The sequence below is a fragment of the Mastomys coucha genome, unplaced genomic scaffold (genome assembly GCF_008632895.1).
Source record: "Mastomys coucha isolate ucsf_1 unplaced genomic scaffold, UCSF_Mcou_1 pScaffold1, whole genome shotgun sequence".
NCBI classification, from domain to species: Eukaryota; Metazoa; Chordata; class Mammalia; order Rodentia; family Muridae; genus Mastomys; species Mastomys coucha.
The window spans coordinates 69669235-69684320 of NW_022196891.1; the positions used below are offsets into that span (position 1 = coordinate 69669235).

A 15086-nucleotide genomic window follows, 5' to 3' on the forward strand; every position below is an offset into this window, starting at 1 on the left:
GACCAGGCTGGCCTCGAACTCAGAGATCCGCCTGCCTCTGCCTCCTAAGTGCTGGGATTAAAGGCGTGTGCCACCACCACCCGGCTACATTGTTTTTAATAGATTTATTACTATTTTTAAATTACACACACACACATTACAATTACATAAGGGTGTTGGGAATGGAACTTGAACCAATCCGGTTCCTCTGCAAGAGCAGTATGTACTCTTAACCACTCAAGCCATCTCTCCAGCCCTCATTTTTATATTTTTAAGTTTAAAAACAACAGGGCTAGGGAGAGATGCTTCAGCAGTTAAGAACCCTGGCTGTTCTTCCAGAGGACCTGGGTTCAATTTCAAGCACCCACCTAGCAGCTCACAATGGTCCATGGCTCCAGTTCCAGAGAATTTGATGCCCTCTCCCATCTTCTGAGAGCACCTGACACACATGTTGCACACAGACATACAAACATTCGTACAAATAAAATAGAGTTTTTTAAAATTACAAATAATGACAACAACAGATGGGGCTTGTTAAAGAGCACTTGCTGTTCTTGCAGAGGGTCACCTAGATTCATTTCCCAGGCTCTACATGGTAGCTTATAACCATCCATAACCCCAGTTCTAGGAGATCTGACACTCTCTCTCCCAGTACACCAGCTATGCACATGGTACAAATACATACATGCAGGCAAAACACTAATGAATATAAAATAAAAGTAAATAAATCTTAAATACAAGGACAGACCAGCAGTGTTTAACGGAGACCGCATGTGACCCTTGCCCTAGTTAGCTGCAGCTGTCAATTTTACATAGCCCAGAGTCATCCAAGGGAACTTCTGTTGGGGGATTGGCCAGATTAGATTGGACTATGGCCTTGTGTGTGAGGAATTATCTTGATTGATGGTTGGTGTGGGAGGGCATAGCCCACCGTGGGTGGCACCAACCCTAGGCAGGTGACCCTAGACTATATAAGAAAGCTAAAAATCAACAAAGTCAGCCTGTATGCAGTCTTCGTCTGTGGTGACTGAGCTCCTGCCCTCAATGATGGACTGTTACCCAGAAGTGTCAGACGAAATGTAAACCCTTTGCTCTCCCAGGTGGTTTTTTGATGTTTTATCATAGCAACAGGAACGAAAGTGGAACAACCCTCACAGCCTAAGATGTTTACGTTCTCGCTTTTCACAGACATAGTCACCATATATACCAGTGTGCCCAGGTGATCTGTAGGAGCCGACAGTGCTTTGTCCTTTTCACGATGAACTTGCTCATTTAGCCTTTGTTTTTTCTTCTTGGTCCCCTTCCCTCCTGTTTGCTTCCTTCTTTCTCACCCTTCTCCTCCCTTTCTTTAGTATCCAGAATGGCTGCAGAGTCACCAGGAATCCATCCCCCCAGAGCAGTTTGAGAAGTACCGGCAGCAGCACTGTGTCATGGGCAAAATCTGTGAGCAGTTTGAGGCAGAGACCCCCACGGACAGCGAGGCTACTCAGAGGGCCCGCTTTGAGGCGATGCTGGATCTGATGCAACAGGTAGGGCCTCCTCACACTGCCCTCCTGAAGCGCTCTCCGCAGGGGGGTGTCTGCAAAGGCTGCTTGGAGCTGCTCTTCGCTACTTTTTGTGGGTTCTTCCTACTTCATACCTTCATACTTCTCCCCACCCCCGCCATTCACCCACTAATGCCAGATAGGAGAGAAGCAAGGATGGAGGGGAAAAACATCCCTGAATCTGATTTCTTTTCTATGTGTTGTCTTTGATCACGACTGCTAACAAACAGCAACAACCCCCCCTAAACGGGCAACAACCCCGACCCTCTTGGGCCCTTGAATTTACACCCTCAGAAAAGTTCCTGGAATTCCAGACCTCACAGAAACGATCTGCAGCTGGCAAAGCCACGCCCCCTGCTAGAGCGTGCAGCCCCATGGTCAGCTGCTGCTCTCAGTCCGAAGCAGCCACGCCCCTGCTAGAGCGCGCAGCCGCAGATCATGGTCAACTGCTGCTCTCAGTCCGAAGCAGCCCACATTCCCACACGTGGGATTAAAGTGAAAGCACATTCTTAACAATATTTCTGTGGTTTTTTTTTAAACAAAAATTCCAGAATTCTCAAAAGTGTCACTACAAAGACTGCATACCATGGCCAGAAGAAATCAGATTACTAATCCGATTCCTTTTTTTGCTTTTGTGTTTTCTGTGATATTTCAATTTTTTCTCTAATCTCTTATTTTTTTCATTTTCTAGTTACAGGCCTTGGGCCATCCTCCAAAGGAGCTGGCCGGCGAGATGGTGAGTATGTTCTTCTGTGTTCTAACCAACCCAGTTCCCAGTTTGCACACACCAGCAGTCCTTAGGTAATCCACGCAGGGTGATCATCATGGCTGCTAAGGGCTGATCTTCAGAAACTCTGACGTGAAATATGAGTGATTTCTCTCCGTCCCTTTGTCTCTTCTCCAGCCTCCTGGCCTCAACTTTGACCTGGATGCCCTCAATCTATCGGGCCCACCAGGTGCTAATGGCGAACAGTGTCTGATCATGTGAAATACATCACGGTTTCCTCCCTGAGTTCCAGCCATAGGGAACATCTGGAGTCAACAGAGTCACTGGGAACTGAGGCAGGAGTGTCACCTGTGGGAGCTGGCTGCCCTACGCTCTCTACATCCCATTCAAGACCGTGCCATACCAGCTGTTCTGTAGGGCCTTTTCTATGAGTCCTACTCCATCATGGTTTCTGCTATTAGAAACAGGCCAACTATCTGCCAGGTGAAGGAAGGCGGCATCCCTTGTGGGGCACTTCACTTCTTCCCACTCCCAAAATAATGTTAGGTATGGTGGTACTCATGTTCCCCCTTGAGTCCCAGGGACTTCGTGCCTTGTTTCTACTCTCTTTCTTGTGTCTGGGGAGCAGGAGCTAAGTCCTAAGGCTCTGTGCTTCTATTAGGCAGGGCCTCTGAGAACGAGGAGAAACGTAGCCTGGGCTAGGGCTGTAGGCTTGTCACCACATCTCCTTGCCTTCCTTTGGAATTCTCTGAAGGGAAAGGAGTTTTGCACTTAGCCGTGGTCAGGTCGAAAGCAAAGCCTTGGGCTTTTCCTGTCCCTAGGTGCTGCGCCCTAATCCCCTTTTCCTCCTGAGAACTCAAGTTGCTACCCTGGTTCTTTCTACAGCTCCGTGATTTAGGGGAACCCGGCTCTTGACCTTCCTTTGCGCCCCCCCCCCGACTATCCTTACCCCCTTCGTTTTAGAGTCTTATTTATTCTGCCCTTTTAACCAGTGCTGTGATGGATGAAGGCCAATCTTGTTTCCTTTTGTCTAGAACCAGGACCATTGTCACTAGACCCTTCCCTTCCTCCCTGGCCAACACATACTTGTAGTGTCCGATCTGGTACATGAGTGGCCATTCTTCCCAGATACATTTTGGCTTATTTAAGACATCAGATTCCCTAGACTCCTTGGTTGAGGAAGGTGCTTGGGGAAGGGGTGTGGCCAGAATCTTTTTTTTTTCCTGCCAGCCCTATGGGGCAGTATCTAATAAATATTCTGAGCAAGTGTGTGGGTTATTTTTCATCCAGGTCTATTTCGAATCTTCCCTAGTTTCTTCTGTAAGCTGCAGAGTGAAGCGTGTTAGGAGGTAGACAGTTCTGTATGCTGCTGTTAGGCTCTGCCACGACGCAGCCTGCCAGCTCAGGTTGCACTTCCTTCGGCAAAAGAAGCCTCTCTTCGTCTCCTTGGTACTTCAGTCTTAACTTTTTACATTAGAGTTGATGTTAATGAGAAGTCGTTAACATGTTTTCTAAGTCACCTAACTTTGAATTGACCTGTTTTTTCACAGTGGGTCTAAGCACCATGGTTGCCATATATTTTATAGATATTCTTTTTAGGCCACCTAGATATCCTGGTTCACTTGGAAAATAATGTTTTAAAAATATATTTTTTATTTATTCTTTGGACTTTTAATACATGTATACAATGTATTCTGGTCATATCCACCCCCCCTGGAAAATAACTTTGGCAAGAACAAATTCACATTTGTCATCTGAGTCACTTTGAGTTTGTAACACATCATTTCCCCTGGGTTCAAACCACATTTAAGGATGCCACATGTGCTAGGGAAGGAAATGTGCTCGAGGCCACAGGCTGGGAACTAGCCAGCCAGCACAGCTCATAAAACAGAAGACTCCCGGTCTGCATTGACACTCCTCCATACTCTGAGAAAGGGAAAACGTACCAGCTGATTTGTGGTGATGAATGGGGCCTGAATCGCCAGTATTATATTGATGATCCTGACAAAAGCTTGACAGGAACAGGTGAGACAGGAATGGGAATGACCTGCCCTTGGCACTGCGCTCAGGGCCTTGCTGGCCGTCCTTCTCATTTCTGCTGATGATGCTGTAGTTGACTGTGGCTTTATTTTCAGGACTTTTTTTTTCCTCCATTTTAATTTGGTTGAACACGAGCAAGTCGACCTTGCGTTGGGCTCTTTTCCTAAAAACCATTTGAATTACTCTGAGACTTAGAGCTGAATAAAACCTGGTGCCCTAGGACAGTCCCCATCAAGTTATGTGTGGTAAAGGACCAGAATTTTCCTCTTTAAACATCTAGTCCCTCTGCATCAATATATGGATCTGTTGCCCATGACTGGTATGTAATTGAGACTATATACGACCTATATGCAAATTTGAAAACACCTAAACTGTCTAAACTCTGTTACAGGTTAAGCCCACTGATCACATAATTGAACTTCACAACAATATCAAAGACAGTGTATTTCTGATTCTTAATGTCACAAGTTGATACAGTGATTAAAACCAAACACCTTCATGGGATAATGCTGCTCTGGTCGTACCTTAGTCTCTACATAGGGCCTGGGTACTTGAAGTCCTTTTCTGTGTGTCACCTGTGGAGAACATGGTCTTTAGCAAAAAATGTGTCCATATATGGCATATCTAGCACCTTTTCTAGCTTGCTTCTTTTCTTGATAACTAAAAATAAATTTCAGACCTTAACTTTGATAAGTATTTAAGCTGTCTTCAAAGATTGCAAAAGCTGCCCTTCCTAAACTCTTTGTGTTCTGGATAGATGGTTTCATGAAACAAGAATCAAATTCATACAAGATGTATGTTTTGTTTTCAGTGACCCCAGGCCATCCTCTCAAGGCCCCATAGGCTAAAACTAGGCCATTGGGATGGCTTTGGGCACTTTGGGGAAAACAGCCCACATTAAAAAAAAAAAAATCTGACAAAAATTTTCTAAGATTTATTATTAATCTGTTTGTATGTGTGTCTGTATGTGTGTGCTGGGCATCTGATTCCCTGGAGTTAAAGGTGGTTGTGAGCCACCAGATGTGGATGTTGGGAACTGAACTCTGGTTCTCTGAAAGAGCAGACCGCTCCTAAGCATTGAGCCTTCCTTCAGCCCGCTATCACATTAGTAGACATGGCAGATAACACACAGAAGTGTACAAGGATTCAGGAAGTTGACATGCAGTGTTTGCTGTATAACTGAAAACTCACCATATTCCTTTGGAAACCCAAGGTAGTACTTCACTGTCAGAAGCAGATTGGTAGCTTTTCCACAGGTTACAGCTTGAGTGGAGGTTGCCAATAGCACACAGCAGGTACTCCTAGACAGCCAAGATCTATAAGTAGAGCCTTCAAAATTGAGGTCAAGGGAAAGTCCTAAGTTTTGGTCAGCATCTGAGTCACAAACAGTTCTAAGATTGACAAACTATCAATTCAAAGAGCCATTTACACTCAGGAAAAAAACATTCAAAGAAGTTGAAATACAGCGTTAGGATTTTCTAGAGCCACAAAACACATAGGATGAATATATTACGACAGGGTGTAATATACATCAGGTGGCTTTACTTGGCATAGGATATACAATAGACCAGCAGTGGCTGTTAACCTGATGAGTCTAAGAACTAGGCAGCTTGCTCAGGTGAGGAGGCTGGGTGCCTCAGCACCAGTCTGCTGTTGAAGACCTACGTCGGTTTCTGGAGAGCCTTGGTCTTCAGTGCATGTAGGGATACTAAAGGCACTGGGTTCTGACGTTAGCAGCAATAATGAATCCACATATCTACAAGAATCAAGACTGGGGCTGGAGAGGTAGATCAGCGGCTAAGAGCACTGACTACTCTTCCAAAGAAGGTCCTGGGTTCAAATCCCAGCAACCACATGGTGGTTTACAACCATCCTTAATGAGATCTTCTGCCCTCTTCTGGTGTGTCTGAAGACAGCTACAGTGTACTTACATATAATAAATTAATAAATCTTTAAAAAATAAAAAGACTCCAGACAGGCAGGTAAACTGCTAGCGTGGAAAGTGCTTCTGACTCTGGGGAGGGCCTTCCTCTCTCAATTAGTCCTTTGCAGAAATCCCTAGAGATTGGCCCACAAGTGTGTCTCTTGGTTGATTCCAGACCCAATAAATTAATCTCAAGATAATGGTGATAGAGAGGTAGCTCAATGGCCAAGCGTACTTGCTACTCTTGCAGAAGACCTTGACTATGGGTCCTAGCACCCAAAGGGTAGAGTATGAAACTCCAGTCCCAGGGCATCTGATGCCCTTTAATAGCCTCTGAACAATCACAAATATGTGGTACACTTAGATAAAACACTCATAACACACACTAGTCATCTCACACAGACTGAAGGCCTGTGTTGACAGTGATGTCCATAGGTCGAAAGAGCCACAGCAGTGTCTCCTCTTCAAACATTCCCCATTGGGGGAAATCTAGGATGCATCATCAAGGAAATGCTGGACCAAATCCGCTTTACAATGGATCTACAGATTCCATCTCCCAGTATCCAAATGCATGTCTCTGTACGACCTGCCAAGAAGCATGCCCAGCATTTAGTAGAAAGACTAGACACTCCTGGAACTATACCCCCACCTCTGTCAAGATAAAAATAATGCTGTTCTGTGGGGAAAGTGGCAAGGATTAGTTGACCCTTAAAGGGTGTATCATATCCTCATTTACCTTAATCTTTCTGGATTTTGTAGAAACTGCAAGGTAAAGCAAGGAGTAGCTCCCAATGCTCTGCTCTGTCAGATGTTTTGTTTATTGAATAGCACAGCATCTGGTTTAGGCTATGTGATGGGTTCATGGGGGTCAGCAAATTACAGCTTGTAACTCAAATGTGGTCAGTTGCCTAATTAAAAAAAAAAGTGTGTGTGTGTGTATGTGTGAGATGGAGTGAGGCCATGAACATGTGGAAGTCAAGAGAACAACTTTGCAGAATCAGTTCTCTCCTTCCACTTCCATTGTCTACCCACTGAGTCCTCATGGGCCCAATTGCCTGGAATGTGTAAGGTTTAATGACATTCTTAATCATTTACACACTGGCTTTTTGAATGCTTTTTGGCTACCTTGGCCAGGGAAGGTAGTGATAGACAGTATGGCTGGCAACGTCTAAAATGTTTAGGATTTAGTAACTGAAGCTTACAAACCTCTTTAGTGTGTATGCTCTCTCAGAGAATGTATGCTCACAGTCTTAACCTTGGACATGTGCATTCTCACTCTAGGCTATACTATAATCCAAAGGGACCTGGATATTTTGAAGAATGTCATAATTGTTGGTTTTAGTAAGATTATGCTACTTAGGTCTTAAGGATATGTTAGTCAAATAGTGGCCTAGCAATACAGCTACCTTTCCATTCTTTGGTGAGACTGGATGGAGATGCATCCTACAAAATTTTTCAGAACCTGCCACATTGGTGAGACTTTTAGGAGATGATGATCTGAAGGGTGCTGAAGCGCGCCTCCCTCTGTTGAAGTGAAGGACCAGCTATGGTCTGAAGGATGCTGAAGCGCACCTCCTCCTGTTGAAGTGAGAGGCCAGCTATGATCTGAAGGGTGCTGAAGCATGCCTCCTTCCGTTAAAGTGAAAGGCCAGTTATGATCAACCTTCATGCTTTTGGAGACAATCTGGTCTGCACTTAAATTCGGAGTTTTGTACCAAGTTCTCTGGGGTGGGCATGAGACATGGGGCCTGAAAAATATGGTACTAGAAGTGTCCTTATAGAATCTAAACATCCATGATTTTGGAGTGATGCCACGCACACTCATCTACTCCAGTCACATCCAAAGTATCGGGGATAAAATCTTGATAAAGGATAAGAGGCAATAAGACTTCAAAAGGAGTTCTGTGTCTCTTGGATTTCAGACAGTCGCTGGTACCTCTTAACTCAGACGTGTTTCAGATTAGTCTTTCTAATCATCAACATGGCCTCATAGTCTTTCTAATCATCAACATGGCCTCATTACCCCAAGTAATGATTTGTAAATGGTTAAGATTGGGCATTGTCTCCTGGCCGACACAATGTTTCCAACTATCTTAGTTTAATGTTTTAAGTACTAGAGAGTATTTGAAAGGTTTCTCTCACTCTAGGACATTAGCTGAAAGAGTTAGGTCGGGATTCCCCTCTGCCTGCCCCTAGTAAGAACCAGAGAATTAGCATAAGAATACCTCAACAGGGAGGGCTCCACCCCTCTTCCTCCAGTTTTACATCTAGCTACCAGACCCTACTGACCTGGGTGTGGGGGTCGCTTGCCTACGTGACTTCAGTCTAGCAGAAGGACTGGGGGAAGGAAGACTTGGACTCACATGCAGGACTAGCACTAGAACTTAGATGGGCTAGGACTCAGATTCATGTATCTCTCGCAGTCCCCCGGGTCCAGAACATTTGGGCCCGGGGGATGCAGCACCAGTTCAGAGGAGATAGCTGCTGCTTTAGACCCAGTATGTTTCAGATAGCCTCAGAGGTACCTCAACTGTTGAGCTGCCAGATTTTTCATTTCTTTTTTGCAATGATTGTAAAAGCCTCGTGTCATTTTTAAAGAAATACACTCAGATCTTACACCACTCGTGTGTAGTCTGTTTGTCAAAAGCCGAATCCCATGCCCACCTGGCCAGAACCCTTAGTCCCGTGGAACAAGGGACCCCCGCAAGAAATCCTGGTCCGCGGCAGAGTGAGGCCGAGTCTTCAGGAAAGAAAGGTACCATTTGAATAGCATCTTGACATGCCGCTGAGCTTCAGTAGAAATTCAGTACCTAACTGTAAGATATTAGTTGACTCTGGGTATATCAGCCAATCTCAGCACACATGGGGCAGACCTGTGGCCGGTCTTTGCTACTTTGTGGGTTTTCAACCCGTTTCAACCCAGTATCACTAGATAGAAGAGAGAGGATAGAGGAGAGAGATAGAGATCCCTGATTAGAAATCTAATTTCTTTCCTTTTGTTTCTTCTTTGAGCACGATTACTAACAAACCGCAAACAATCCCATTAATGACCATCATCTGACCATGCCTCTGGGGCCGTAGCATTTACAGCCTCTGAATAGTTGCCAGAATTCCAAATGTCACACAGTCCCAGAAACTAGCTGCAGCTGGCAAAACCATTCCTCTGCTAGAGCATGAGGCAAATCCTACTCAGCTGCTGCAGTCAGTCCAACACAGCCCCACATCTCCACACATTAAAGTTGAATTAAAATTAAAACACATTCTTATAATATCTTTGTATTTTTAAAGAAACCAAAATTCCAAATTGTCTCTACACAGACCCAAGCTCAGGAACAGTTGGCCAGTAGAAAATTAACTCAATAGTATTCTTGTGATCTTTGTTTTGATTTGTTTTGGCTTCTTTTGTTTTTGACTTATGATCTTTAAACTGTTTTGATTATAATTTTTGTGGGGTTTGTGAGTTTTTTGTTTCTTGCTCTTTTTGTTTTACTGGGGAGATATAAAGTTGGGTGGGTAGGCAGGTGGGGAGAATCTGGGAAAGGGAAAACATGATTAAGATATATAAAAAAATGTTAATAAAAAAACACCTTAGGAGTTAGTGAAATACCATGGCTTTCCAGAAACAGATCCTGAGGATCTAATGTAATCAATGGAGTTTTCACTTAGTATATACATAATATGAGGGAATGGGGCTTAGTTGGAGGAAGTAGGAGGTTACTACCTATCCTTACCGCTGTCTACCTACCTGGCTTCTCCCTGTATTATCCTGCTTCTCTGCTTCTTGTTCACCAAGAAGCCAAAGACAGCCTATACCCCACCTCCTGCTGTACTGCTCTGCCCAAGCCCATGGAGCCGAGCAACCAAAGGACCAAATCCTCTGAAACCATAAGCCAATGTAAGTCTCTCCTTCCAAGAAAAACAAAAAACAAAATCAAAAAACAACTTAGGTGACTAATTGTAAGCAAATCCCCATTTAACCAGCTGGTTATTGTCACACGAGCCAAGTCATACGGTTCGGTAGATACAAGTGTGGCCCATTTTATCAGGTTGATGCAAAAAGAAATTGTGGTTTGGGGCTGTGAATTTTAAATCACTATAGGCTCAAACACATTAACCAAAATAGGAACCATTACAAGCAACGTGTCTTTGCCAGTAAGAAATGATTGTTTATTTCTGTAGCATAAAACTCTATGCTTTGGGGTTTGACAAACAGAACTGAGTGTTCTCCCTCACAACCCCTGCGCCTTTTCTCCGTGGAAGGAATGACTGTATTTAATTAGCACAACCCAACGCATCCTTGCTTTTTCCTTGTATTGCACACTGTGCTCAGTCTGGTAGCCAGCTCACCTCCATGCCACCTGAGAGCACCTCAGTGCAGCCACCTCTGTCACTTGCCCTGCAATACAAGTTCTGCCGGTCTTGCCAAGTCTGTCAGCTTCTCTTTTGCCCCCCCTGAGGGCAGTTAAAGAAATCAGCCAGAGGGAACTTCTGCAGTTATAAATCAAACCATGCCACTTTTATTCAGGATCTGTTATGAGTCCCTAGCACACACCTAGAAGAAAATCAGTTCTCTTCTTGGTCCATAAATTTGCAATCGATCCGACCCTCCTTTTCTTGCACCATCTGGCTTCCTCTAGAAGCACACTGGACCCTCAGGGTTTTTGCTGATCCATCTGGTTGGAACACTTTTTCCCAGGTGAGTATGGCTGGCTTTCTCACTTAAAGTCCTTAATTGAGAGGATCCCTCAGCAAAGGGGTCTCTCCAAGTTCCTATGGTAAAAAGAGCGCATCCACCCTGTAACCCTGGCGACCTATTCTACATTGTCTCCCTCCACAACAGTTTTCATAACTTTATATTATTTCCTTTTTTAAAGTACTACACGTACTCATACATGTAGCTGTCTTCAGACACACGAAAAGAGGGCATCAGATGGTTGTGAGCCACCATGTGGTGGCTGGGAATTGAACTCAAGACCTTTGGAAGAGGAGTCAGTGCTCTTAACCACTGAGCCATCTCTCCAGCCCCTATGCTATGCATCTCTTTTCCCCTGTGCTCCCAACCATGCACTAAAAAGCTCTGTAAACGCCGGGCGGTGGTGGCGCTTTAATCCCAGCACTTGGGAGGCAGAGACAGGCAGATTTCTGAGTTCAAGGCCAGCCTGGTCTACAGAGTGAGTTCCAGGACAGCCAGGGCTACTCAGAGAAACACTGTCTAAAACAAACAAACAAACAAACAAAAAGTTATGAGAAAGTGATGCAGACTGAGATGCAGACTGAGTGCAGCCGTGTGCATCTCTACGCCAATTTTGTGGCTAAGGCCAGAGGGTCCCTCGAACCCAACAGTTGGAGGCTTGTCTCTCTCTCCTCTCCTCTTCTCTTCTCTTTTTCTCTCTCTCCTCTCCTCTTCTCTTTCTCTCTCTCTCTCTCTCTCTCTCTCTCTCTCTCTCTCTCTCTCTCTCTCTCTCTCTCTCTCTCTCTCTCTCTCTCTCTGGTTTTTACAGACTGAGTTTCTCTGTAGACCAGGCTGACCTCGAACTCAGAAATCCACTTGTCTCTGCCTCCCAAGTGCTGGGATTAAAGGAATGCGCCACCACAAATCCCATCATGAGGATAACTATTTTTATAACCTCCTCTAACCCTGATTGTATCCTAAAGACTCTGTCTCTAAATGCTGTCACATTAGAAACAATGTTTCTTTTTTGTTTTGTTTTGTTTTGTTTTTATTTTCGAGACAGGGTTTCTCTGTATAGCCCTGGCTGTCCTGGAACTCACTCTGTAGACCAAGGTGGCCTCAAACTCAGAAATCCGTCTGCCTCTGCCTCCCAACTGCTGCCCCGCTCCTGCCTCTCTTCTTGTTTGTTTTTTTAAGACAGGGTCCTGTATAGCCAAGGGTGTTCTTGAACTACTGATCCTCCTGCTTCCACCTCGGGCTGGAATTACAGGTGTGGGCCAGCACACTCAACCTGTGTGACCTCGTCTCATAAAAATAAAAGCAGAGCCAGATGTATGCCATTAATCTCAGTATGCTAGAGGCAGAGGCAGGCAGATAGATCTCTGTGATTTCAAGGCCAGCTGGAACTACACAGTGAGACCCTGCCTCATAAATAAGTAAAAATAAATAAATAAATACAAGCAGGATCGGTATCCTTAGATGACAATGTATAATACCAAAGCACCATTTGTATAGAGACCTGACTTAGGAGAGATGCCATATAATAAACCTCATAGCTGAATATTCCAAGGTAAAACCCGGAGCTGGAACATAATGTGGTGTTCCTGATAGCAAGAAGGGTAAGGAGGCTAGAGCAGATCCAGGCAGCATGGGAAGAGATAAAATCAGAATAAGATAGGAACCAGATAATATAGACTCTTGGGGGCTAATTTTGGTTTAAAAAAAAAAGATTTAACGTGTGGTATTTTGCCTCCCTATATGTCTGTGTGCCATTTGTGTGTGATGCCCACAAAGCCAGAAGAGGGCATCAGATCTCCTGGAACTGGAGTGTGTGAGCTAGCATGTTGGGTGTTGGGACTTGAAACAGAAGCCTCTGAAGGGCAGTTAGTGCTCTTAACTGCTGAGCCATCAGGCTAGATAATTTTGACTTTATTATGTGATGAGAAAGTAATGGATGTTTTGGGTAGGGGACTATGACCTAACTTACATTTTAAAAGACCTCTGCTGCCTTATGTTTAATTGTATCGGGGCACTAATGGGAATAGACAAACTAGCTGTAGTAGTTACTCTCCAAATTGCTGGACAAATTATTTGAACGAAGGAAGCGATTGATTTCAGCTTATAGTTTGTGGGGTCATTCATCATGATGGGGGAAAGCGGGGCAGCTGGAGGCTTGCTGGACACACTGTGTTCACAGTCAAGAAACAGTAAGAATGCTGGTACTCGGTTCACTTCCTCTGTATTCAGTCAAGCCCCCCAGCTTGTGGAGTGATGTCACCCACAATTAGGTGGGTCTTCCCACTTCAATTAGCCTAATCTAGGTAATCCCTCACAGGCATGCCCAGAGGCTCGCCTGCTAACTAATTATAGATCTTGTTGAGTTAACAGTATTAATTACCACATGTCTACTTCAGCAAGTAGTCAACAGGAGACAGCTTGGGATAGAATCTGGGGATGGAGCTCAGTTTATAGACTGCTTGCCTAGTGTCCATGAAGCCCTCAGTTTGATTCCCAACAGTGACTAAAATCAGACATAGTGGCACATGCCTGGCCTGGCAGCAGTTACAGAAGTGAATTTGAAGCTATTCTGAGCCACTACTATACTTCCTATGTCAAAACAAAGAACTGGGAGAGGGGAATGGTTTTGGTATGGGGTAGAGTTGAAGAGTCTGAACTTAGTACCTTAACCTTCTGGTTAAAAGAAAAAGAGGCTGAAGATGGAGTTCAGTTGTTAGGATACTTGTTCAACGTGCCCAAAAGCTCCATAGCTCAACCTTGAGTATTGCATAAACCAGGAATGGCGATGCTTATCTGTAATCCCGGCTCTGGAGGTAGAGGCAGGATACAACCTGGGATGCAGGAGATCCTATCTAAAACAAACATCTTCAACAACTGTTGGTGTTCTGAGTCACACCAAAGAGAGACATTGCAGGATGAAATTTGGCCCTGCAGGGAGAGCCAGCCTCTGTGGACTGAATATTGAACAGCTGCCCCAAAATATGCTTATTGTTACACAAAAGTTGTTCTTTTGGGGGTTAGAGGGTAAAACAAATTCCTTTATACTAAAGACCCCATATAGCTCTATGGTTCCTGAAGAAAACCACCCTGCAACCTTAGTCTTTACTGTGTACTGCTTGCAAGTGCTTCCGAACCTCAGTGTTTCGGACCTGCAAGGTATTCCAGGTGTGCCAGGACCATTGTGAGCTCCAGAAGTCACTCAAAGGCTGTAAACCTCCTTCAGAAAAACTAACCAACAGATGAGAGAAAACATCTTGGTTTTCTACAAGGATTTTCTTCAAGATTTAATTACTTCCAGAAAAAAAAAAAAAAAGAACCTTCTTCATTCTGATGTCTATCAGATAGACAGTGAAAAACAACTATTTTATTCTCCTGTCTACCCTGAATATAATGATTCTACTAGATTTTTCTGCCTCAAATAAGAGTGCTCCAGCCTGCTAGCTAGGAGTAATCTGGAATCCTAGGATCCTGTTTAGCTTTCCTTTAGGTGTCAGCACAAAGCAATGTACAGAAGTTACCTGAAACCACCAACCTGGAAAGTTACTTGGTATATCCATATTTTAGCTGCAGTTTCACAACCAAATTATGAATAAACCTAGATATCTATCAGCAGATGGATGGATAAGGAAAATATGGAACATATACACAATGGACTCATTCAGCTATGACGAATGAAGTAATATTCGCAGAAAGTCAGATTCAGAAAGACAAATACGGCATGTCCTCTCCCATATTCAGAATCTGGATTTAAATCTATGTGCACACATATCTATTAATTATACATGCTTATTCATATTTAACAAAGAAGTAGGCAGGAGGCTGAGAGGCAAGGAAGAGATATAAAGAGAGTTGAAGGGGAGTTAAGAAAAGAGAATGGAGTGTACACTAGACATGAAAGCTAATGGTAATTATTGGAGGAAGGTAATGAAGGAGGACATGAGTGGGACGGGGGCCAGGAAGAACCAGGTATATGTATGAAAATGCCACATGGAAACCTTGTGTGTGTGTGTGTGTGTGTTGGGGATGGGGGAAAGGACTTATTCTAGCCCAGAACTTACTCTCCGTTGTTCTAGGTTGACCTGCAATTTGTGCGTATCCTGCCTCAGCTTCCTGAGTCCTAGTTTGTAACTTGTTAGTCTGTATGCTCATTTTTTTTTTTTTTTCGAGACAGGGTTTCTCTGT

At 44.2% G+C, this 15086-nt stretch overlaps 1 protein-coding gene across 1 annotated transcript in view; it reads left to right on the plus strand.

Moving 5' to 3' along the window:
• The window catches only part of Pex19 (peroxisomal biogenesis factor 19), a 9294-nt gene extending 4503 nt beyond the window's left edge, over positions 1 to 4791 (plus strand). The window contains exons 6-8 of the mRNA XM_031389905.1: positions 1332 to 1508; positions 2215 to 2259; positions 2428 to 4791. Coding sequence (XP_031245765.1) covers positions 1332 to 1508; positions 2215 to 2259; positions 2428 to 2511 — 306 coding nt within the window. The 3' untranslated portion in view covers positions 2512 to 4791. The remainder of the gene's footprint in view (positions 1 to 1331; positions 1509 to 2214; positions 2260 to 2427) is intronic.
• The last annotated feature ends 10295 nt before the right edge of the window (positions 4792 to 15086 follow it).